This window comes from Calypte anna, chromosome 10, assembly GCF_003957555.1.
Source record: "Calypte anna isolate BGI_N300 chromosome 10, bCalAnn1_v1.p, whole genome shotgun sequence".
Classification (NCBI taxonomy): domain Eukaryota; kingdom Metazoa; phylum Chordata; class Aves; order Apodiformes; family Trochilidae; genus Calypte; species Calypte anna.
Genome location: NC_044256.1, coordinates 12,019,873 through 12,043,760, shown reverse-complemented (window position 1 = coordinate 12,043,760; position 23,888 = coordinate 12,019,873). Strand labels below are relative to the sequence as shown.

General features: G+C 42.9%; 1 protein-coding gene across 1 annotated transcript in view; it reads left to right on the top strand.

Annotated features, from left to right (window-relative positions):
* Positions 1 to 12,944: 12,944 nt before the first annotated feature.
* Positions 12,945 to 23,888, top strand: part of HDGFL3 (HDGF like 3) — a 38,113-nt gene continuing 27,169 nt past the window's right edge. Inside the window, exon 1 of the mRNA XM_030456696.1 lies at positions 12,945 to 13,070. Coding sequence (XP_030312556.1) covers positions 12,987 to 13,070 — 84 coding nt within the window. The 5' untranslated portion in view covers positions 12,945 to 12,986. The remainder of the gene's footprint in view (positions 13,071 to 23,888) is intronic.

Sequence of the window (23,888 nt, the reverse complement as noted above, 5' to 3'; positions counted from 1 at the left end):
ACTGGCTTCAGGTTTTTGATTGTGCTCAGACACAGCACCTCCACCAACTACAAATTGTGCATACATAGCAGATGGCACTTCAACAGCTTCCCAGATCATTTACAACTGCAGCTTTCGGTGCTTTAAGCTAAGCAGTGTGTGGCTGGTGGCCACGTGTACAAGGAATGGCAGTGAAGTTTTCTATGTGGCTGACAGTCTGACAGACTTCTTGGAGAGGTCAGGATATTACCTTTTAACTAAAGATTCCCAGTGGACTTCACATTTTTGCTTAGAAAAAGTTTGCCAAAACTTTCTTGGTTTATCCTCAGACCAAAGCCCAGTTTAAGACTTGTAGCTTTGTAGTATTTTATGGTTCTGTCTGCTAATATTTCTTTCAGTTAATTTTCATACAAACAAAGCCCTGTTCGTATTGAACCAAATAGCCAGTTCTGAATAATTGTGGACTAATTCATTTGATTTAACATTTTTGGTTGTTTGAACACTGTTGGCAATTTCACTGTCAAAGGAGAAAACCAAGTACAAATAAGGTGTTCTGAGTGTGTGGCTTCCATGTCATCCTCAGAAATATTTTAAAAGATCTAGTGATCCAAAGTGAAAAAAATTTGACCATTTTTTGATAGAAATTGGCAGTACAAGCAATATTCATAAAGAAACACATGGCCAGCTTGGGACAGTCAATACAAAGATGCAAACTGACTCCATTATTTCACAGATGATGAAACACTGGACAAAAGTTACTTCAATAATTGTGAAGTGAGACTGTAGGAAGGAACATACAGCCCACTGAATCCTTTAAAACACCCATTGTTTTTATTAGTATTTTTACCTGATGTGCACATTATTAGCATTGTAAAGGGAGAATACACATGTATTTCTGAAAGCAAACTGATTTTAGAGAAAGCTAAAAGAGAACATCTTTCTTTTGCAATACAAATGAGATGATTAGAAGTACAATGGAAAGCAAGAGTATTTAAAAAGTCTGCTCTGGAGGACACTTTAAAAGCATTTGTATGTTATGAATTATGATAGAAATGAATATGAAAAAATGCATAGACTAATTTTGAAATTGTAGAGGTTTTGGCAAGCAAGAAGCCCTTTTTTCATAATGTCATCTGTTTTTACTTTAACACTGAAACAGCCCTGCAGTATCCTTTTAAATAGTGCAGGAGCCCCCAGCTGGGCCTCCCTGACTTCTAGTGCAAAACCCCCCAAAATGTAGAAAAAACCCTTTCCTTCTAAATAGCAAGAGCCATGTGTCAAGAGTGCATGTTTGTATGTTATAATTTAGAACCAAGCTGTGTGATTTGTGTGGATTTTACAGATTAGAAGTGAAACCAGTTCTGTCACCATATTGACACCTTCTCCTAGATGAAGAATTCAGACCAACAAGAAAACAAAAAGCGCAGCATTGAGACTAATCGGTCTTAAAGATGGAATAAATTAACATTTTAAAAGCAAATCCACCCCCAGCAGAGTTGTTAGCCAAGAAAGGGAAGGCTCCACTGAATCCAGTATAGATTCAGCCTTTGACATTGCACAGGCATATTCTGATGCACAGTGATACAGTGTCAAGAGATAACATCTTCAGTCTTTTCAAGTAGAATCTTTAGTTTGCCTCAGTGGGATTTTTCACAGGGAGGTGTATCTACTACAGCAGTGATTCTATTCAGTCATTTATGAGTGATTCAGTCAGCATATGCATAGACAGTAACAATAAAGCTCCAGGCCTTAAGAGCATCACAGCATTACCCAGATTCCTATTGATTGCAGTAAAAACAATTGCACGTTAGGGCTTGGCTTCTGCTCATTACTGTAGCAGTAGCATCTCTAAATGCTGCTGCCCATTCAATGTAAGTCTAGAGCTGAACATGCTGCCTGGTGGGGCAGCAGCCTTTGACACGTCTGGCAATGAACTACATGTCATGAATATGGAGACAAGCATTTAAGTGCTCTAAGCCATAGTTTTTAAGCATTTGAAGCTTCAAATAAAGGAGTTTGCAAGCCTCACTTCACTAAGAAAAATTAGAGGAAATGAAGCATTTGTCCTTGATCCAAACTGGGGTGGTTACTGACAGAAGGAGGACACTGAGAGGATCAAAGTGTTGCCAAAACCAATGTGGTAGTTTAAAAAGAGGGTGCAGCAGTATCCTCATTCCTACAGATATTTCCCTCTCTGCAAAATGCTGAGAGTGTCTGCACATAAACATTTTTATTATCATGTCACATGATGCTGCTGCATTGACGGTGATAGACTTCCTGGCAAATGTTTGAGTAGAAAGGCAAACATATGGCATAGGGATCTACTCTCAGATGGCTATTTGGATCTCCACCCAGCCCTTGAGGGACTCTAAGGATCAGCAAGAACCAGCAGGTTCATTGGAGTGAGTGTGTTTGCCTCTGAGAATGTCTGCGTGTCTGAGAACGTGAGTGTGAGGAGAGAATTAGTTCATGTTCAGTGAAATGAGGGAATGTGTGTATAACATTCCTGATGTCTGGAGGTTTATATCAGCTTTGTGTGTGTATACTTCACTCTATACAATTTTACATGGTATATGTATACAGTTGAAGTAACATTTAGTATAAATTTAATCTTACAGTTTTTCATTAGTAGCCTGTGAGTGTGCAGAACTACGTAGTATTTATAAGACTGAGATTCTCTCTGGAGAACTCAGATGCAGAATTTTGCTGCTGGTCATGCAAGTGGGTGGTCAGAATTAAAGGGAGTTTCACTGATGAGTGCGTTGACTGTGCTTCCTCTCACTGCCTTGTGCAGCAGAGGGCTGGGTACACCAGGTACACACCAGCCAAATTATTCCTTGTTTCAATGTCAGCAAAGTTGGACCAAGTGCATTTGGCCCGTGGGCACCCATTACAACTTCAGTTATTGTGAGCTATGTATTTGCTGAGAAATTAATTCCTCCCTTTAATTTCTGTACCAGTTGCCATTTTATTAACTTTGGGAAATGAATGCAAAATGGAACCATCTTTTGCCTGTTCATTTGAAGTCCCATTGCTGAAACAGACAACCAACTTGCACAATCTGTATAATGGCCAGTACTTGATGTAAAACAGCTTATGGCTCTCAGTTATAGGACAACAGCCTCCTGTTACCAGTTTATATTATGTCCCTGAATCTAGATTGTTCGTATTCTTTGTTGACAATGTTAATTTTATGTTCTGTGGATGTCACTGCTGTCCAGGTAATTAGTTGTTATTAATCTGAATCCTTCTATATTGGGTGCTGAAGTCTAAATGCTATGAGTTCCCTCAGCTATCACTGTAAGGTAAAAGGCTGGTAGTGGACAGAGCTAGAGAGCTTAAACTGAGGCTTGCAGGACAGCCCAATTTATCTAAAGGTCTGTGGTGCCTAGCCAGATGTACAAATTCTTGCCATTCTACTGCTCCTCTGCCAGCCATGCCCCAGAAATTCAGTGCTGGCTGCTGGATGACAAAAAGCAGCTGTGAGCATTTGAAGCATTTCTCCTCTTTGGGCACCATGGGCCACATGGCAACAATGACTTTTTTTATTTGTAGGACAAGCATCTGCCCAGCACAGCAAGCTCTCAGACCCCATGAAGCTGCAGAGGGAGGATGCAATACAATTAATGCAAACATTACACCAATGGACAGAAGATTGAATATTGCTTTTGGTCCCAGAGTCACTGCTCATCTCTAGAGAGGCAACGTGCCCTTTGAAAGTTTCAGTAAGACAGGAGCATCATGTCCAGTGGGGCCAGCAGTCTATAAATACCTGTCCATTGTAAGACTATCATTGCCAATTCTGTTTGGCTGCTTCAGCTCATAATATTCTCTTTGACTTTCTTAATACTAACCAAGCTAAATATTTTATGCTTGTCTTCCAGCAATGTACTTCCAGCCCTTGCTGTTACTCAGTGAAGAGGAGTATCATTTATTCTGAAACACTGTAGTCCTCTGGAGTACAGTGGGAAGTTTCAAACTGGTATTTATGTTTGCTAAGATAGCATCCACTTAAACATGAGTGACAGCTAAAGGCAAAAATAAACAAGAAAGCCATTTCCTTACCAAGTTACTATGTTCTTATTAAATAGTAATGTTGTCACTTCTCAAGAAATAGGTACATTATCTGGCTTCTAATAATTTCTTTGAAAACCTGCTAGGATATGTATCATTATGTACTATTTCTATTGCCTTTGTATCTTCCTTCTGTATTTTACATTTTAGCCACTCAGTTTCAGCGATATGAATCAGGAGAAACTTCAATGTATCCAAAGTAGATAAGGTGGCATAAACAGTAGCAGAAACAGAGCCTTTGACTTCTAAGAGCTCTAGTGTATGTTGCCTGTTTGCTAGCAAGTGCAGTAGCCTAATTTATTATTATTCTATTTATTATTTATAAACATATAACTTTCCAAACTCAGAAGAAGAAAACCATGCCTTCTTTGAAGAGGGCAGTGTTGAGGAAAACAAAGTCAGACTATGGGGAAAAGGATGCATTATACAACAAAGGGATCACTGAAAAGCAGGGCAAGGTTAATTACAAGTTTAAAACTTAATTGTTAATAAGCACACTAAATTCCTTTCTTCCTCTAAATCCTACTTTTGACCTTTTCTTCTCATCCGGTATGCCACTTTAATTCCAGGCTCTTTACATTTCTAATCTAACCCTTGCTCATTAGAGGTGTGGCAGACCTAATCGGCTGCCTGGAGTGTCTGGGAGGGATGGAGTTTGGGGGAAGAAATTCTAAAGAAATGAGTTTGTGATTCTTGAGAAGCAGGATATGAAGGATATGTCACAAGCAGGGAGTATCAGCTGGAGATAGCTGAGAGACAAATAGGTGAGCAGGATATTAGGTCTGGCATGGTTAATGGAGAAACAATCAACATGTGGCTGCCACATGACAAGATGCAAGTAGGAAGGGGCAGTTTTGCAGGCCATCACAAGAAACCTGATCTGGAGATAGTGGGTATGTGGAATGTGTGAAGAAATGTGCTTTTAAGAAGATCTCATGGGAGCCAGCTGGAAGTAGTTCTTGTGCTGTGCAGGGTGGTTGCTGGTCTTTCAGGGAACACCAGAACACATAAGTGACAGCATTTCAGACCAAGTGTAGTGGTGGTGGATTTGGCAGCTTCAGTCCCTCCCTTCCAGCTTCCCTCCACTTCCTGGAAAGGATTGGCTGCACAAGGAGCTGGGTCCTTCTTTGATGGGAATCAGGGAGGGAGAGAAAATAAATAACTTGCCACATTGTCTACGTGGCAGGTGATAACTTACTTCCCCTGCAATGTATCAGACACAGTGTCATTCACTCCCCAAGCCCTTTCTCCTGACCATATTCATCCTGGCACCTATCATGGTCATCAGCCTCAGCATCACCATGGACATGCAGCCTGAAGACTCTCCTCATGCCTTAACCCCATTATATCTCAGTCCTTGAGCACCAATATCATCTGAGAACCAGAGGGATGAGGCAGCAGGTCTGGGCAGAATGAAGGTGGCAAGGTGAGAAAAAAATGTACTGTTTTGGGCTGGAGTAGAGTTAGTTTTCTTCACAATACCTTGTCTGGTGCAGTTTTGGATATGTGGCCAACACAGTGTTGATAATAAGGGATGCTTTTATTACTGCTGAAAAGTCCTTATGCAGCATCAAGAGCTTTTTTCTTTCTCACACTGCCCAGCTAGTGAGTAGGCTTGGGGAGCACAAGAATCTGGGAGGGGACACAGCTGGATGAGCTGACCCCAACTGACCAAAGGGATATCCCATAACACATGATGTCATGCTCAGCAACTAAAGCTGGTCAGGGCAAGAGAAATAGTGGACGTTAGGAATTATTTGCCTTTGTTTTCCCAAGTAACCACTATGGTGATAAAGCCCTGCTTTCCTGGAGATGGCTAAACATCTGCTGCTGACAGGAAGCAATGAATTACTTCCTTATCTCACTTTGCTTGTGCACACAGCTTTTCCTTTCCCCATTAAGCCCTCTTTATTTCAGCCCACAGGTTTTCACTTTTACCCTTCTGATTCTCTTACCCCTCCCACTGTGGGGGAGAGTAAGCAAATGGCTGTTTAGGACTTAGCTGCCTACTGGGGTTAACCCAAAGCAAAGAAGCAGCAGTATGCTCAGTGCATTGAAGCCCAGGTGAAAAACACAGATATGGGAGGAAGATGGCATTTCCAAGAAACTCTTGAGTTAACCAAAGTGACTAAAAAGAATTGCCATATCCTCAAAGACATTGCTTCACACAGACTGGGGAAAGAGGGCATGTGGATGGGAGAGAGCAAGAAAGAATGTGTAGTGGTGATAAGCAGAGAAGAAGTGGTGTCTTCACAGAGAAGAAAAATGCTCATGGAAAAAGAAAGTAAGATTTGGATGTGGCCTATGTAAAAGAGGGGGAGGGTGATAAGGCCCAATTTATAGATTTGAGTCACTGAGATTTTGATGATGTTGACCATGGGAATAGAGGAAGATGATCTGAAGGAAGCTTTAGAGGTGACATCATGGGAAAAGTGCTGAAAGTGTTTCTACTGATTTCAACAGAGTTGAGATGACACTCCAGTAATTCTGTTTCAATTCTTTTAAACTCCTGTTGATGCCAAACAATCCAGGAAGAAACTCCTGACCAAATTATTATTTAATTTCTTGTTTTTCTTGTGATAATACCTATGCATCACACTTCATTATAACAGAGGAGATTCATAGCTGTGAATTCTAGAGCAATAGTTACATCTTAACAGCAAACTGTTGTCTGAGAGGGGTTTTATGGTACAAAACAGTCACCATCTCAGGAGGCTGCATGCTAACCACATCATTTTTTTTCTGTTCCCTAGCTTCTGGCACTGTAACTCAGTGACACAAAACTGAAGTTACAAAGATCCTTAAATAAATATGTTCTGTTGTCCATGTTGGGATGTAATTATTCATTAAGTCACATTCCAAAAGGCACTGTGATGGATGTACCAGAGGGCATGTGAGAAAAAGCCTTTTCTCCAGTATTTATGAGGGGAAACTATGAATGGGGCAAGTGTCATGAATCTGGCACTAAATTTATTGTTCTGTCAACTTTCAACATATTGCTCACCCAATAAATTTCCGAGGCTTTAGATGACACACTTAAAATATTTCTCCAGAGGAGAAATGCCTGTTGCAGGTTTTCTTCCCTAGATATTATAGCTTTACAGCTTTAGAGATGGAGTTTCTCACCTGGCCATTTGAAGAGGCATTTTATAGATTTGTGTATCAAACGGAGATAAGAAGTCATTAGTTTCACTGTCATTAATTACGTCTCTACCAAACACTTAAAATGATGGGAACAGTGAAGCAGACTGTGCAACTTCTGTCTGACAAGATAATCTTCATATACTGGATAATGTTTATTGCATATTAATGGACATACTAAATTTTGATGACTGTTTCTCAACAACTGACTGTTAAAGCATTTCACATGCCACAAGATAAAAATGAAAAGCCCAATGAAGTTGCAAAGTCAGGTAGTCAAATGTTGGGAAATACTTGGGCTCAGGTTGCTGGTACAACTTTAATTCTGCTGTCTTCTTGGGAGGCTTGTGATAAAATCTTTAATAATCTCTTTCAGAGTTGTTTTGTTTGGTTTTTTGCCTGTAGAAAATCTCAGGCTGGTTACCACTTAAAGACTCTAGTAGGTCATAAAGTTCAATACTTTTGAATGCAGCATCAAGATTTCCACATAAGCTGATGAGCTCTCTGTCAGCATAGTAACATCGTCAGCCTCTGCATGGAGAAGTTACCAGCAGAGAATGAGCCATACTGGGCCACAGAATCTCAGCAGATGATGTGTGCCTTGTCTTGATGTATTTGAAAGTATTCTGAAACCTTTGTATACACACATTGTGACTGCAGCCACTCCTGTATCCTAATCCCTTTTTGCTTTTTCACCTGTCTTTCCCAGGCTTTAGCTTCTATTCCCCTTCCAGCTTTCCCCAGTTCTCTCTGCACACAGGTCTGGTCACTCCACTGTGGTACTGTCCAGGTACTCAGAGGGAGACAGCCACGCTTTCCTCTCATGGAGCTTTGCTTCCACAGTCATCTTCAGTCATGAGCTGAAACACATTCACTTTAGCCTAGAGCATGTTTAGTCCAGACAGAACATCTGGGACTTGTTTATCGACCCCTATTGAGTGCATTTGAATGCTTTTCAGTCTTGCAACTTAGCTACATTTTTGTGGAAAATCTTAGGATAACAAAAGGTACCTGGCAGTTTGGTAACTTTACAGTTGTTATTTCTTCTGTTCTCATTGTCAGAAGAGTTTCAATTTTTAGGCACATGATCCTCATGGAAAAAATAAATTCTAATGGTTAAATCATTAAAAGTATACAAGCAACTGGAAAAAAAAAGTTTGAATTGGAAATTGTTAAGCAGTATTAATTGTAGGCATCCTTTGTCTGATGTAGTTTTAGTTGGACTGCCTGTAGAGAACAAGGAATGGCAGCAATGCATACTTACTGATGTTTCCATTGCATACAAAACTTTTCAGCTAATAGTGAAAGGCTCCCAGCCAGAGAGGAAGTTAAAATTGACTTAAGTGCTCCCATCTTTTCTGCCTCTAGGATATACATTCACACCTCTGAAACGTGGAAAGCAATCACCTTAAAGCTGCCTAATTTAACATGATTAGGAGATTGCTCCAGTATATACTGTAAGAAGATTCATGAAACTGAGTGTAGGCAACTTGTTCCAGCTGTGATACACACCCTTCTTCTCCTTTCTAAGCTTATTACAGAGAAGGCCTGAGATCCCCTGGTGAGCTTCTTAACTCCAGTAATTAAGAATATCCTAATGGGCATGGTAAGTGCTTTTCTGTGCATGTTGGGATGGACATTTAACATCATGGCCTCATTCTGCCTGACATGAAGTAGCTCTGTGACTGCAGACAGTGGTCTCAGACACGTCTTGCACAAGGGAATGGCTCAGTTGTAACTGAGAATGATTTCCTATTAAAATATTTAACAAACAAGCTCTAGCTTACTGTGGACGTAGGTAAAATAGTAATCATCACTGACACGTTTTTATATACAGGAAAAAGAAACTAAGAAAGATAAAGAATTATATCAACTACAGATAGATAATTAAAAGAGAAATCATTCTACATATCTCACAGTAAAGTTGACGATAGATATAGCCATGTTGCACAATATTTATTGTCTGACCTGAGAAGAGATTTGAGTGAGGACAGTGAAAATCATAAGGTGGATGGGGCAGAATTTCAGAGGCAAAATAATAATCTGTGTGGGTCCCACAGACACAATGTAGGCAGCATCTCACAGAATGACAAGTACACGACAGCAGCATGCAGGGAGTCTCTATCCAAGACAGTTCATATACAAATGTCCTGTATGTGTGCACAAAACTATGATCATGGAGTATTTCCTGCAAAGCTAACATGTTTAAAAATCTATACACCTTCAGAGGGTGCTTTTGAAATTAAGCCTTCTATGTTTGTCCACATGCTCTTGTAGATTTATCCACCCTTTTGAATCAATGGAGGTTTTTCTTTATTAAAATATTCAACTAGGAATGTGGTTATTTTCCTCCTCAGAGGAAGCAGGGGTAAATTAAAGCTTCCTAGTAGCTTAAGAACACTGTTCCCTGGGAATTATTGGGAAAGCAAAATTGAGTGGTGTAGTAGTGGCATCAAACCTGTTACCTCAGACACCATCTGTACTGTGGGTGACTCACAGTTTCACTGCTGACCACAGTCCTGGCCCTGCCACCTCTCTGCACAGTCCTGCACTTGTGTGTTCTGCCCTGCTCGGGAAATGTGACCCCTGTCTGGTAGGATAAGAAGTGAGAGGCAGCTTGGTCTTGGGTTTGGGGAGCTTAGGAGAGAAGGAGAGAGCCAACCCTGCTGCAGGTCTCCCTTGCTTGGTAAGGACATGGTGTTGCTGCCTCTGTCACCTGCTGCTCTTTGTGCCCAAAGCAGCTGTTGACTTCTGTAGTTTTAGGATCTGTCCTGTATACATGGAGCACATATATAGGTGCCTATACTGCTCTGAACCATTCATTCTTGTAATTTGACAATTCTCTTGAGCTGTTTGGAAGAAACTCTCTTCACTCCCCTTTCCCATTTCTCTGTAGGAGGAGGAGATTAACTCTTTGTAACACAGAAAGGGACAAAATACAGGTGACATAGCAGAAGATTTCAGGCTTTGTATGCCATCAGGAGTGGCTGAGTGGGTTATCCACTCTATGAAACTCCTTCAGTGTTTGTGTTTAGGTGGTGTTCTGTGCTGTTAATGCACAGAAATGCACATTTATGAGGAGGTAAAATTGCTTTTTCTTCTCCATCCTTTCCCAGCACCTCAACCATGGCGTAATGGAGAAACTATCTGCAAAGTGTGTCTAAGATTTTGCAGCTGGCCAAAGCTCAGCAGAGTTCTTACCTTGGCAACTCATCTACCCTTTGCAGCCTATATACAAGGGAAAAGGGAGACATCCTCCATGGGTGTTCTTTGGAGTTCTAGTGTGTGATTATCTTCACTGCAGACTAGAAATGTTATTCATTCCCTGCAACTTCTGCAGACACCAGTGCTGGGACCAAGAAGTTAACAAGTAGACATTCCAATGAGATGTTTCAGTTCAGTATCTAGTTGCTTTGAACTTTAGTATTCTGACTTTAGCAATACATTATTACATGGATGTGTATACAATGTGTACAGTTTCTTTTTGGAAGAAATTGGCATACATCCTGCTCTTTTCTGGTTTAAGGTCACTGAGGTTACTAGAAAGAGCTATTAATACCTGTAGATGAAAAGCAAGTAATTTTTTTTAAAAGTATCTTGATCTCTCTAGCAAGTACTGCAGAAATAAGGCTGGCTGGGGGATTATAGAGGTATGGGAGGTAAACCACAACATATAGGATTATGCTGGACGGGCTTGGATCAGAATCCACAGCTGCAGAACTCAGAGATTCTATATTAAATTTTTCTGGAGGGAATTTAAACCGAAATGAGGGATCAGTTTAAAAGGACTCAAAATCCTATATGATGTGAAAGTGAAAGTAAGCTGTTTGGCCACATGTCTATACTGAAGGTGACTGAATTGGCAATCCTGCCACTGATCTCAGTACTTCAGGAAGATAACAGCACTGAGCACAGTGCAGGCTAATCATCAAAATGTTTATCCAGCTTCTTGGACAGATTGGGTTTTTTTCTGGTTGTTATTCTGCCACTGATACCTGAGCTAATGATTTTACAGCAATTCTTCATCTAGCAGAGAAGTCCTTTCCCTATCTTATGACCCAGGGTGACAGAACTTATTAACTACAGCCAACAGCAGTGTGTGGCTATCAGAACCATATCTGGGAACACCACAAACAGTAAGAGTGTTCTTGGTCCTGTGCCAGCCCAGGAACAGGTGATAGAAGAGGTGTTTCTTTCTCTGCCATTATCAGCCTGTACAGGCTGACAGTGCTCTCTATGGTCTACCTACTCCCCCCTTGAAATGTGACCCTATAGCCTTCAGCCACCTATATCCTTTATTAATAGGAACTGCCTGCAGCAAAGTGGCTTCCTGGGGACTCAGAGAAGCACCCAGAGAGAGCTGTCTCCCTAAACTCAAAGGGAATAGCTGCTGTCCTGAATGTGGGGATGTTTGGAGAAGTCACTCCTACAGCCTCAGCCAAACCTGCAGAATAATCTTTCCTCCAACTTTTTCAGCTTGTAGCCCAGCTTGCAGGTGCCTTCCTAGATTTGCTCCTCTAGGCAATACTAAACCATAATAAATGTCAGTAATAATTGATTTCTGAAGACTACCACTTAACTGGTAACAGTGTGATAAAATCAGCATATCTGGGGTTTGGATTTGTGAATTCCCAATGCTTCCCTTCCATGGAGGGGCATACTTAGAAAAACTGGCATCATCTGGAAAGAGCTGGGCCCAAAGCACCCTCTGAGGGGAAGGACCTTGGCTTTTATGAAGATCCCAGGTCCAGGTCTTTGTGTCTGGGACTTTTTTTTTTTGAGAAGAAAGGTGGAGGGGTTGGCTGTGGGGAAGAGGCAGGGTAGAGAAATGGGGGAAGCCCTCTGACTTGGAGCTAGGCATTCAGCACAGGGCCTGCTAGAGGCCGGGTGATTGGAAGGCAGGGGTGTGTAGGACAGGGGCACCTTGAGGAGTCGACCCACGCAGGGGTCTGGGCCTCCGTGACAAGGGGGGACAAGGACCCCCCGAAGCCCAAGGGCCAGGAGCCTCCGGCCAGAGGAACCCGGGGGCCCTGCTGCAAAACCAGCCGGGCTCAGCCGGCTTCTCCTCGCCGCCCAGCCTCCATGTCGACCACGCATAAAGAACCATGTCATGCTTCAGCTAGGAAGGAAGGGCCGGGAGGGACTGTGGAGCCGCTCTCTGCTCTCCTATTTTCATAGAAACCGATCTGTGTACCTAGAAAATAACAGGAAGGGAAAGCGCGGGGGGGAGGCGCGGGTGAGTGGAGGGGGGGATAAGAAGAAGATCCTGTTTTCGGTCGCTGCCCGAGGAGTAATTCGGAGGAGACGGCTCCATATTCCCGGGGCCGCGGCGGCTGCGGCGGGGATGGAGCGGGCGGCGTAGCCAGATCGCACGGGGGGGCCGCGGGCAGCGCCGCGCCCGCCCGCCGCCGCGGGGTGAGGGCTCCCGGGCCGCCCCCGCCCGGCCAGGCGCCCCGCCGCCCGCCGGCTCCCTGGTACCGGGGGCTGCTGGGGTTGTGTCCAAGGCCTCCCCCTCCCCCGCGTACACACTCACTCACACACACACACACGCACACATACACACATACACTCACACACTCACACACACACTCACACACCCCATCTTCTGCCGCCGCCGCCGCTGCCGGAGAGACCGGGGATTGCCCGCGGCCCGGCCCCGCTCCTGGCTGCGCCCCGTGCCCGGGCGCATCGCACCCCGCGGGGGCTCGCCCGGCTGCCCCCGGGGCGGTGTGTGCGGGGTTGGGGGTGTGGGAGGGCGGCGGGGCACACGGCGGCTCCCGCGGCGGCTCCCGATGGCTCGTCCGCGGCCCCGAGAATACAAGGCTGGAGACCTGGTGTTCGCCAAAATGAAGGGGTACCCGCACTGGCCGGCCCGGGTGAGTACCGCGGCGGGGGCGCCCGGACCCGCGTCGCCGCCGCCGCCGCCCCCCTCTCGCCCTCCTGCCGGGCGGGCAGCGGCCGGGCCGCGGCGAGCTTCGGCCGGAGGCCCCGGTACGGCCCCGCCGGACGGGGGGCCGCGGTGCGCGCCCACCCCGTTATTATTGTGCATCTTTTCTTTGATCTGATGATTTCTCCCCGGCCCCCCGGGAGAAGGAGGAGGAGGAGGAGGAAGGGAGGGGGGCGAGCGCGGGCTGTACCTGGGTTGTTACCGCGGGGAGGAGGCTTAGGGAACCGGCAGCCCTGCCTGCATGACAACGGTGCTGTTTATTATACGCCCTCCTTCGCCCCGGCCCCCCAGCTCCCCCGTGGCGCGGAGGGGCCTCCACCTCCCCCCGCGGCCGGCGCCTGGGGCAGGGCAGGGCTGGGCGGCCGCCTCCCGCGGGCCCAGCGCGGCCCAGGACCCGGGCGGGGGACAAGGCCTCGGGCCGGGCCTGGGGACGTCTGTGGGGAAGGGACACGTCCCGGGGCAGGGCCAGATCTAGAGGGGACATGTGGGGAAGGGGCGAGGCCTGGTGGCACGCAGGGGAAAGGCTCCGAGTCCCCACGCCAGACTGCGCTTGTCCCCGGGGTACCAGGGGAGCCCGGCCCGATGGGAGTGGAGCCCCGGTTCGGTGTGGAGAGGTTGGGTGAGGTGAAGCAGGATGGGGGTGCTGACATCCTCTCCCCACCGGCGTTTTGGGTGTTGGACCTCCCGCTCAGCCACTGGCTTTATTTTGTCCTTTGCTGTGTTGACTTTCTTTCATAGTCCTTTTGTCATTTTTTGTTTTGCGCTGCTGTGATATAACTGAGGTGGAAAGGCATCGCGGACATTTGGCAGTCAGATAAGCACCCCATTGTATTTAAACATCCATTTTTGGTGCCACAGCAATAACTCAGGGCAGAGTGTTCTCCAGGGGGTCTGGTGCTGTGGCACACTTGCACAGCCTGTCCCTTCCCTTCTCTTTGGTCACTGTTGTGTAAACTGACTGTGTGACACGTGTTGTGTGAACTCATGGGCAGGCATCAACCAGTGAGAGTCGGTATTTACTTGTCTTCTCCAACCTTACCAGGATGATTGGGTAGTGCTTCACACCATCATTTCCTAGTCAAGGATTGTTGCTGGTCTTTAATAAAGAGCATGAAGATAATGAAGTATGGTATGCAACATGCAGGAAAAGATGGATGGGCAGGATAAAGATGGAGTGACCTTTAGCATTACCCTTGACAAGAGAGCCCAGGAAAAGGGTGGGTGTGAGTGATGGAAAGTGAATTAAAAGGGATCCTCTGAGTGTAACTGAGGAAGCAGGAGAAGTGATGTTGAACAGCGGACACCTCACAAGGAGGCAAGGACAATACCACAGGCTCAGGCAAAGGTTGGTGAAGAAAGAACAGTGAGAGGGTGCTAAATATCTAGAAGCATGTAAATAAGGTGGTGCATTCAATTATTTTGGCAGAACAGGGCAAAATTAGCATGCAAAAGGCCAAACTTAATCAACAGTGGGTTGCGGTTTTGTTATTCTATCATTATACAGGTTGGTGGATATACTATCTTTAAAATGGCAATTTATGTCAGCAGAACAGCATGATCCACTGAAAATTGACTTCTTTCCTACCTCTGTCATGGTTTAATTTACTGTGAAAATTTTAATGTGACCATTACCACGTCAAAGCATGTTAATCCCTTTCCTTTTTGAGCCATTGTAAAACTCCCATTTGTTTACCCATAAGCAGAACAGAGCCTTTTGTTTTAGTGGTGTTGTTTTGGTTTTTTTTCCTTAAAAAAAATCATCATATGCTGTGCAGCTGGTCATAGCCTTCAACTGGATGTCTAAATATATATCTGAATGGCAATAATATCCTACAGAGTACATCTCCACCAGGAAGAAATAGGTGTGCTGTTAACGTGACTTACTTCCTTTGTGCAAACTAACAGGATGCAAAGTTCAAGTGAAGACAAAGCAGTCCCTAGTTTTAACATGAATTAGCAAGCAGAGGCAGAAAGTGTAGAGAGCCCAGAGTCTGCCATTGGGTAGGAAGAGAACGGCCAGGCTAGGGGAGCATTAGTAGCAGGCCTTGGTTCACCTGAGTGTCAGGGGGCACAGAGTGTGCTGCTGTTACACATGATGCTTCTTCTTGTTAGATCAGGCTGATGTCCAGTTGAGCCTAACATACTGCTGTTGAAAAATGCAGTTTGTAACATCTTAGCAGGACTTTTACTCATATTGGCTACCAAGTTTTGCCAGATGTGCACTCCCTTAAGTGAAGAAAAAACTTGGTGAGATTCTATTTTGTTTCCCAGAAAACACATACATATACAAATAAGAAGAAAATAGGTATTTGAATTGAGAATGCAAATCAAATACTGTGATGAACTGAATCATTTTATCCAGGGGATTCACTTGATTCCAGATCCTTGAGTATTTGCTACCTACATCTTTATTAATTTTGCAATTAGTATGTTTGATCTTTGTATTCTTCTGTAAACATTTACATATTTCTTTCTAATACACTAGCTTAATAATATGAGTAGCAGTACATTGTAATGGCAGTGTTATTGCCTACCTAATACTGTTGTGCATCTCTGAGACTTTTGGCATAAATTTCCTGTCTAGGCACAAACTTCTTTAACTATCTTTAGTAAACCTGAGAACTGTTAAAGCAGGACAGAAAGACTGTGTCTACTCTTTAATAAAACACACAGAATTAACTGACCTGGCTCAGAATCAGCATGGGTAGTGCCATATATAAGATCATGGATCCCAGAAGCAGCCCAGCTGCAGTAGTGCAGATCTGCACCTGGCTCAGGTACTCATCTCCCATTAGGTGTAATGACTGTGGGCTCAGCTACCTCCTCATGGCACAACACTGCAGACACATCCAGTGTAGGCAGCAATCCCTACTCCCAGACCATTGGCACCTCCTCTCTGTGGAGGGAGGCTGCTCTAATGATCAGCAGGAATAAGCCCAGCAAGCCTGACTTTCATGACTCTGAGTAAAAGAGAAGGAAACTGTGAAGAAAGTGTGCAGATTGTGATGGTAAGCCCAGGGACCACTGAAAATTTTTGTCTTATAATCAACGGTGCATTATAGCAGTCAAGCTGCACTTAGTGGTTTTTTTTGTGTTTTGGTCTAGAATTAATTTGAGAAGGACCAAACTCGCCACATTTAGCCAAAAGGTAATGGCCAGTAAATCCTGTCTTTATACTCACTGTTAGAACTGGGAATAAAACGGCTTTTTTCAAAGGATACTTTTAGGTACTTGGTACCTCTACTTAGCTCTTATTACTTGGAAGGGCTGCTTTGCATTTCAGTATCACATTTTCTTGGGCAAAGCCAAAATTTCCTTTAGCTCATCTGGAAGACAATGAATAGTTTTAGGGTTTAGGCCCCAAGACTTGTATTGAAACTTAATAATAGCAGTAGATAAAATAGAGGCAGCAATTTGGTTTTAACAAAGTTTTTATGTTAGCCTGTGATGTCAGTTGTCTTCAGATGTTCGTCAGAAAGGCAGAATAAATACCAACTGGCTAGGTCATCAGTTGCTGTAATCCAGTAAATAAGCAGTTGTGTATCCAGAGTGCATGCAAAAGCTGAAGGAAGATGCTGCTGTGGCTGAAATATAGGATAGAAGGATTCAGTTCACTCTACAGTAAATGAGTGGTCTTTGCCTTTGAAGCACTAAATCCCTCTGTCTTAGTTCTTTGTTTGTAAAAGACTGTTAACAACACTTTTCCCTTTAAAAAGGTGTTGTGCAAACAAAATCACTAACATTTATGAGTTGCTTGGCTACTGCCCTGATAGATGTATTAGCACACACAGACAGAAGAATCTCTTTCTTCAGATAGCCTAGTTTGTCTGGGATGTATGTCCTGGTTTATTGAGAAATTGCCCCTTGAATAGTCACTCAGATGAGATAAAAGGGAAAACCTAGTGGTAGAATCAGAAAGATCAATAATGGTGTTTGGTTTATGAGTGACCCTGAAGAAACAATAAGGACTTAGTTGCTGAAATTAGCTTCTGATTTAAAAATAGGAAGGAAGCTGTTAATGCAGCTGTAGAGAGCAGAGGAAGAAGTCTGGAATGACCTCAATAAAATAAGAGTGTGTCCAAGTAAGTGGCTGATGCCACTATTGAACAGAAATCTAGGGTCATACAGCTAGGGAGAAAAGATCTATCTATACTTGGGTAAACACAAGTAGTTTGTGTGGACATGGTAAAGTTGATTGGGACAATACAAAATATCCAAGCAGATAAGACAATGTATGTTAGTGTAAAACATGTGGATATTTGGAGCTGTTTAGAACATTTTGTATCAGGAGGAGAACCCTGCCTTTAAAGTAACAATGTCACACTACTATGAAGCTGTATTTACTGTCTTGTAAAGGTGAATTTCCTATTTCCTGGACTCCTGTTTGTTTTGTCCAGTTTCTTTATTGCTACTCTGAAGTAACACCTACTTGAACTTCAAAATTGTTAATTAGCTGGCAATCCCCATAGCCAAAGCACCACTAATAAAAAGCATCTGACAGTAGCAATGGCAATGTAGTACTTGGTCCACTTTGATGTATTAGAGTTGCAAATGGATATGAAACTTTCAGTATATTGCTTAGAGCAATACATATTAATGAGAACTAGAGTCTGTGGTGGGCTAAGTATCATAAACTTAATTATTACATGATGGTTTGTAGCTGAGTGCTATTGTTGACTATGTTCCCCAGCCAGCAAGGCATGGAAATAAGGCACCTTAAAGTATGAACTAAAGTAATCCAAGGGACGGGCTTAAAGCTCATCTTATGCTCAGTGACTTTGTTAAAGTAGAGAACAGAAGGCTGATATCACTATAGTGTTATATATAATACATTATTTGAGACTGTTAAAAGAAATTCCTACTACAGAGTGGTAGAATTCTAGGAGACTTTCAGTATCAGTAATTTTTTTTTTTCATTAATTTTTTTTTGACACCCCTATACTGGTATTTTAGTAAATGAACCTCTTGGATGGAGCTAGTGGGTTGATTGTGCTGAAGCTCTCAGGGTAGGTACAAGGCCTGAGTTCTGACATAGCTTGGTAAAATACAGGATACTTAACCAGGAACAACTTTGGTCAGTTATAATTCTGACAGCTTGGAAATATCAAACTCTCAAACACATCATAGAAGAAAGATTCCATTTTAAGTGTTTGATACTTAAAACAGACCATTTGTTTTCTTAATAGTATAGGGATAAGGGAAGGTAGGTTTTCCCTGGTAGGGTTTATCGTTTTGGCAAAGAATGACAGACAAAAATCAGATTAGATCCAGAAAACTTCAAAGGGTCCATCAAAAATAGACAACAGATCTTTCTCTGTGTTTTTCTGCCAAAACCCAGTCTGTAGTCTTTTGAGCTTTTCTCCTTGGCCATTTGGGACCTGTCCAGTCCTTCACCATGTGCTTTTCTCCTTTTTCTCTTTTTGGTTGCTTTGGTTTATGACCTCACTTTTGCCGTGTTACTAAATATGAGTCTCCTGTGACTTCTCCTTTACCAACTCAGAGCTTCCGTCTCTCTCCCTCTTTAATTATGTACCTCACTCATACATCACTCCTCAGAGATCTGCAAGCAATTTTTCATGGCAGGACTCTGTTTGTTCCTTCCTGAGATGAGCCATGATTTGCTGATCACTGCCAAGGTCTGTCTTGACCTAGGGACTAATGGGGAAGCCCTGGCTCCTTCAGGCACTGCTCCCATGGCTGCTGCTGAGGTGCAGCTGAAAAGAGCACATGCAGGGCAGTGAGTCCTTTATGGAATTGTTTTGTACTTTCCAGTCCATCTGCACCAGGTTGACACATGTTGCCTAGACAGCATTTATTTGCAAGATATCTGGTCGTACTTAAGGTAGGTGTAAGGGCCTTTTCAGTGACTTATCAGCTCTTGAGTACCGTTTCCTTCTTTCCTAAAATAAAAATAACAAGGATTGAAGTGAGAATTCTCCTAGTGTTTCTAAGGTGGGGAACCTCAGCAGCTGATGGTCCTTCTCCATGCTTCTGCATTCTGCTTTAAGTGTGACTTAAAAACAGATTTCATCTGAAGATTGTAGCGCAAAACAGAGTAATTTTTATACATGAAGTTGAACCACAGCTTACAGTAAAACCTTTCCAGTTGCAGAGGAATAATTTTGGACCCAAGATGTTCCGTGTTTGTTGTTAGCATGGCAGGGATATTTGGGACAACTTCTTTAAAATGCAGTTCTTTAAATCTCTCCAAGGTTTGTTTGTTTTATTTTTTTTCTTTAATTAGTTTGAATAATTAGCCCCAAATGTGCAAGCCTGATCTTTTTGTATAAATGACAATAGATGAATACATTTTCTCCTGCAGTGCCATGGTTTTAAGTCCAAATGAAGCTAACCCAGAATGAAGATAGTTGTCTCAGAAGTTTTGAGGCAATAAAAGATAAAGTTTTTCATACCCATACTGTACAGGCTTTTTGTTAGATATTTTTTTCATGTCATTTTGAAGCCACTGAATAATTTTTGTCACCTAATCTCACAGAAAGCATGGGATATATGTTTTGTCTGAAGGAAGGTTGCCCCTTTCACTGAAATTGGTAGCCTGCTAAGTCAATCTGTATATTCTTACTTCAGAAAGATATCAGAAATGTTAGTTTCCATTATATTAATTGACAGATTTTTTTTTTTATTATTATTGTGGAAAGAATGTTTTAGGACTCCCAACTGGAACAAATTTTTTTGTAAGCATAGACATCAAAATGAAGGCTGAGAGTTCAGTCTTAACTCTTCATTTCCTGATTTTCCCATTGTAATAATGTATTATCAAGTCTTCCTGCATTTAGGGTAATAAAAATCTTGTAAGCAAGTGATTGCTGTCAGTAAGTATATACAATTGCCATCTGAGGATAGATGAAAGGATTTCCTGATAATGCTGGAAGAGTGATGACACTGAGGAGAGCTTGGACATTTCAGCTGTTTGCTGTGGTGCTGTCTGAGCAGTAAAGACTTTTCCGCTGTGTGCTTGAGAGGGAGAAGGAAGAATGAGTCTGCCTGAAGCCTCTCAGTAATGGTGTAATTCAGGTGATAAATATAGCAACAAACTCTGGGAAGCAGCCTGTGTAGAGCAGGCAGGAAGAGGTGGAGCCAGGGTTTGAAAGGTGTGAGCTGAACATCAGCACCTTTAGTACCTTGGTACTTTTCAAGTCTGTCCCTGTGTCACCTGTGTCTCTGATCTCTGCAGGCCATGGGTGATGTGTGTGCACATTCCTGTTCTGTGCATTAGGCATACACACTCCCACAGAAAAGTTGGGTGTTTAAACCATAGGTATAGCCACAGCAGCACATCACTTGAGTTTGGACATCAAGGAGGGTGTTTGGGTGAAACTACTTCACCCAGTAGTTTGGGTGAAGCACAAAAGGAGCAACTAGAATGAACAGTTACTTGAGTCCAAGAAATGTTTGGCAAAGAAGTGAGGATCATGAAGTAAAGCTTTGAAAACTGAAAGAAGGAAATGGATCCTTGCCTCTTCCTCTTGGGAAGGTCTCTACACTACTGGCTTTGCACATCTAAGATCATTTCATTCATTTGTGTAACAGCCAGTTCTAACCCTGATACAGAAGCTGGAAATAAACTGCAGTCATGTCCAGTTTTCCTTTCTTTCACTCAGAATATTTGACGTGATAGTCTTGATAATACTTTTACCTGAAAGATATACAAGATGTGACTCTAGGGTTGGTTTTTTTGTTTGTTTACATTATTTTTTTTGCTCCATAAAACACAAGGAAGGTTAAAAATTTGAGTAAATACTACAGCATCTTAACAAAATAATGAATTTCCCATGTTACGATGTAGTTCCTATCACCCCATTCTGAAGTTCCCCAGCCTTCAAATGGTCTCAGATCAACCCAAATGTTATCCTTGGCATCATTGCTGCTATAGAAAGATACATAATGTTCTTGAATTTCAGAAGGATTTAATCTCTGTCTCCTGGCCTTTGTAAAGCCCTGCTGAAATCTGGAAATGCCTTCAGATTCAACATAGGGAGGAGACAACATTGTACTGTGCTCTGGGTAGCACAGTGACCAACTTTAGAAATGACAAGTGTCCATAGACTTTGGTCTTTGCCTCCGAAAAGTACACTTAAATCTCTTTCAGTTTTCCATTAGCAGACTGAAAAGATAATTAGTACATCTGTAGCCCCAAAAATGCAAACTGGAAACAACTGTTTATTTTGCCTTGCAGCAACATGTAAAAAACCTAGTGAGAGGCTCTTTGCCAGCTCTAGTTTGACTGGTTGAATAGAAAACATCATGTAACAAAAGAAGGAAAATGGGGCAAGGAATAACATACACCAAAGAATTTAAGACCATCAGTTAACAAAGCACCCTGTGTTCTGCAGAATAAGTAGGGCCAGGGAGGAAGAAGAAAAATCCAGACTGTAGGGACTTCACAAATACCACTGTGGTGCCACCAATGTCAACTAGGAGACAGCACATCAGCCTTTAAAGTCAGAAACTTTGTACTCCTTGCATTTGGAAATCATCTACCTGTAAAGCTACTTACAATACAGAAAGTAAAACCACACTGAGACAATGAGTAGAAGAAACTTTAATTCTAGCAGAGTTTGAGACACAATTGCAAACCATAATGCAAACCATTTCTGGGAATTAATCCCATATCAGCACGGATTGCTAAATGTACTAAATATAAGTGCAAATTGAAACTTAATAATAACATAGAGAGTGACCTTAGAGAGAGAGGTAGTGTCAGTCTGGTGATGCAATCCAGGTGGGAGAAGTGGTGAAGTACAGATAGAGGAGCAAATGTCATAGTTACAAAGAACAACTTTGGGTTTGCTGTCCTTCCCTTGAAATGTTTATGTGTTTTGCATAGAAAGTCGTTGGAGACAAGCAGCTCTTTTTTTCTAGTTCTTCTTCAGCTCCCCAAATCTTACATTTTACAGTGCTCAGGGTTCCAGGAAAGGCATACTATGAACTCTTCTTTTAACTCCTGGGGGGGAGGGTATCTTCCTCAGCTGGAATCTCTTCCACATGAAGGAATGAAGAATCCAGGTCTCCACTCCTGGCTGTTACCCTAGTCCCTAACCTATTGTTTGGTAACTAGGAGGCAGTTCCTCCAGCTCCTCCTCCACATATCTTTTGGGAAATCTTTAGATGTAGGACACTTACCCTTCACCTTTTCTATGGCACACACCAATATCTTCCCCTTGCAGCAGCCATGTGGTGCGGGTGAAGGGAGGAAGGCACTGATGGAGTTGGGTTTAGATTAGCAAGTGCATTGGATTCACCATCCTGACAAAGCAGCATAATATGTGCCTCAAAAGGAGGTTTGTATCCTTCCTCCTCTCAGGTATTGTTTTGCCTATTTCTTTCCTTTTGCTTGTGCAGAAATTACCCAAGAAAAATGGCTGAGGGGGGCTGCAGAGCCAGCAGGTATGGAGGGGTGTGATTTGCACCTTATAGCGGAAATGAGGCCATCCATGCATGGCCTGTCTTCCTTCCTTGTGATATATATTTTATTATTCATCACTGTATGTAAATCAGTCCCTCTAGCCCCATTGGTTGCTTTTTGGTGTGTGCAATAACATAAATATCTGTATGTTCCTTCAGCTTGTCACCATCCTGTTCAGCCATGTCCTGCACAAGGACATAATTTTCCTGGGTGCAGTCACACCACTTGGGGGTTGTCTGCCACCTCTTCTTCAGGATGTGTATTTGCACGTGGGGACTTCTGCATATTGCCTTGGCCTTTGTAGCACACTTGTTGTTCAAATATAACTTATGATACCACAATTGGCTTCTTCTTGGAAGTATTGCTACTTCCAGCAGTCTCCTAGGTTGCCAATCATTTCTCCCAGATGTGTTAGCTTTTTCCTTTTGCAAACTAAACTTCAGTTTACTTGCAGCTCATATTTCTCACAGACCCAGTACTCTATGAGTCAGTTGTCGTATTAGTTTTACCATCACTGGGTGTAACAAAGTGACTGCATGTTTAAAAATACATACATAAGAGCATAAAAGACTATCTTTGTCTTATTGTTAGCATAGGTTCCCAGATTGCTATCTGGGGTGCCTCTTCCAGAACATGGAAGAGCGTGCTAAGAGAAGCAGATCCTGGCAAGGAATACACTCAAGCAAGGCATCTCATGCCAGACACTGTGCCCCTCTGTAGTGGCATCTTTTGTCATCTTTTTCTTAAACTAATTAGTTGCTAGTTGGTTTTCAGCCCAGATGTTTCCTGAGCCAGTGTAAATTTGTATTTCTGTAAAGATTCCTTTAGACACTATTATCTGGAATCCAATTAGGTTGTGTTCATTCAGGATTAATCACATGTGGAAGTGTTGGCAGCACTAAGGTTCCCCTGTTCTTAGCAGCATTATGCCACCACTGTGCTTCATTATCCTGCAGCAGACACAGGTCTGGACATTCATGACTTCATGTGTTCTAGGAGTAGCCCTGCATGGATCCACTGCAGGGCTGCAGGCTTTGCTGTCCTGGTTATTACAGAATAGCAGAAGGAAGATGATACCTGTCCCATTAGTTTGCTCTCTAAAGACTGTGTCCCAGAGGTAGTGAATTAGTTTGACTGCATCAAGATTCCTTGATTTCAATAAAACTGCTTACATGTGTGCTGCTGTGTCTGTAGAAACATAAAGTAGGACCACAGCCTAAGGGAGAAGGCAGGCACTCAAAAAAAAAGAAGAGGGAGGAAAAAAAAGAAGACATTCCTTACTGCAGTGCCTCTCCAAATACCAAGGCTTTTCAAAGATAT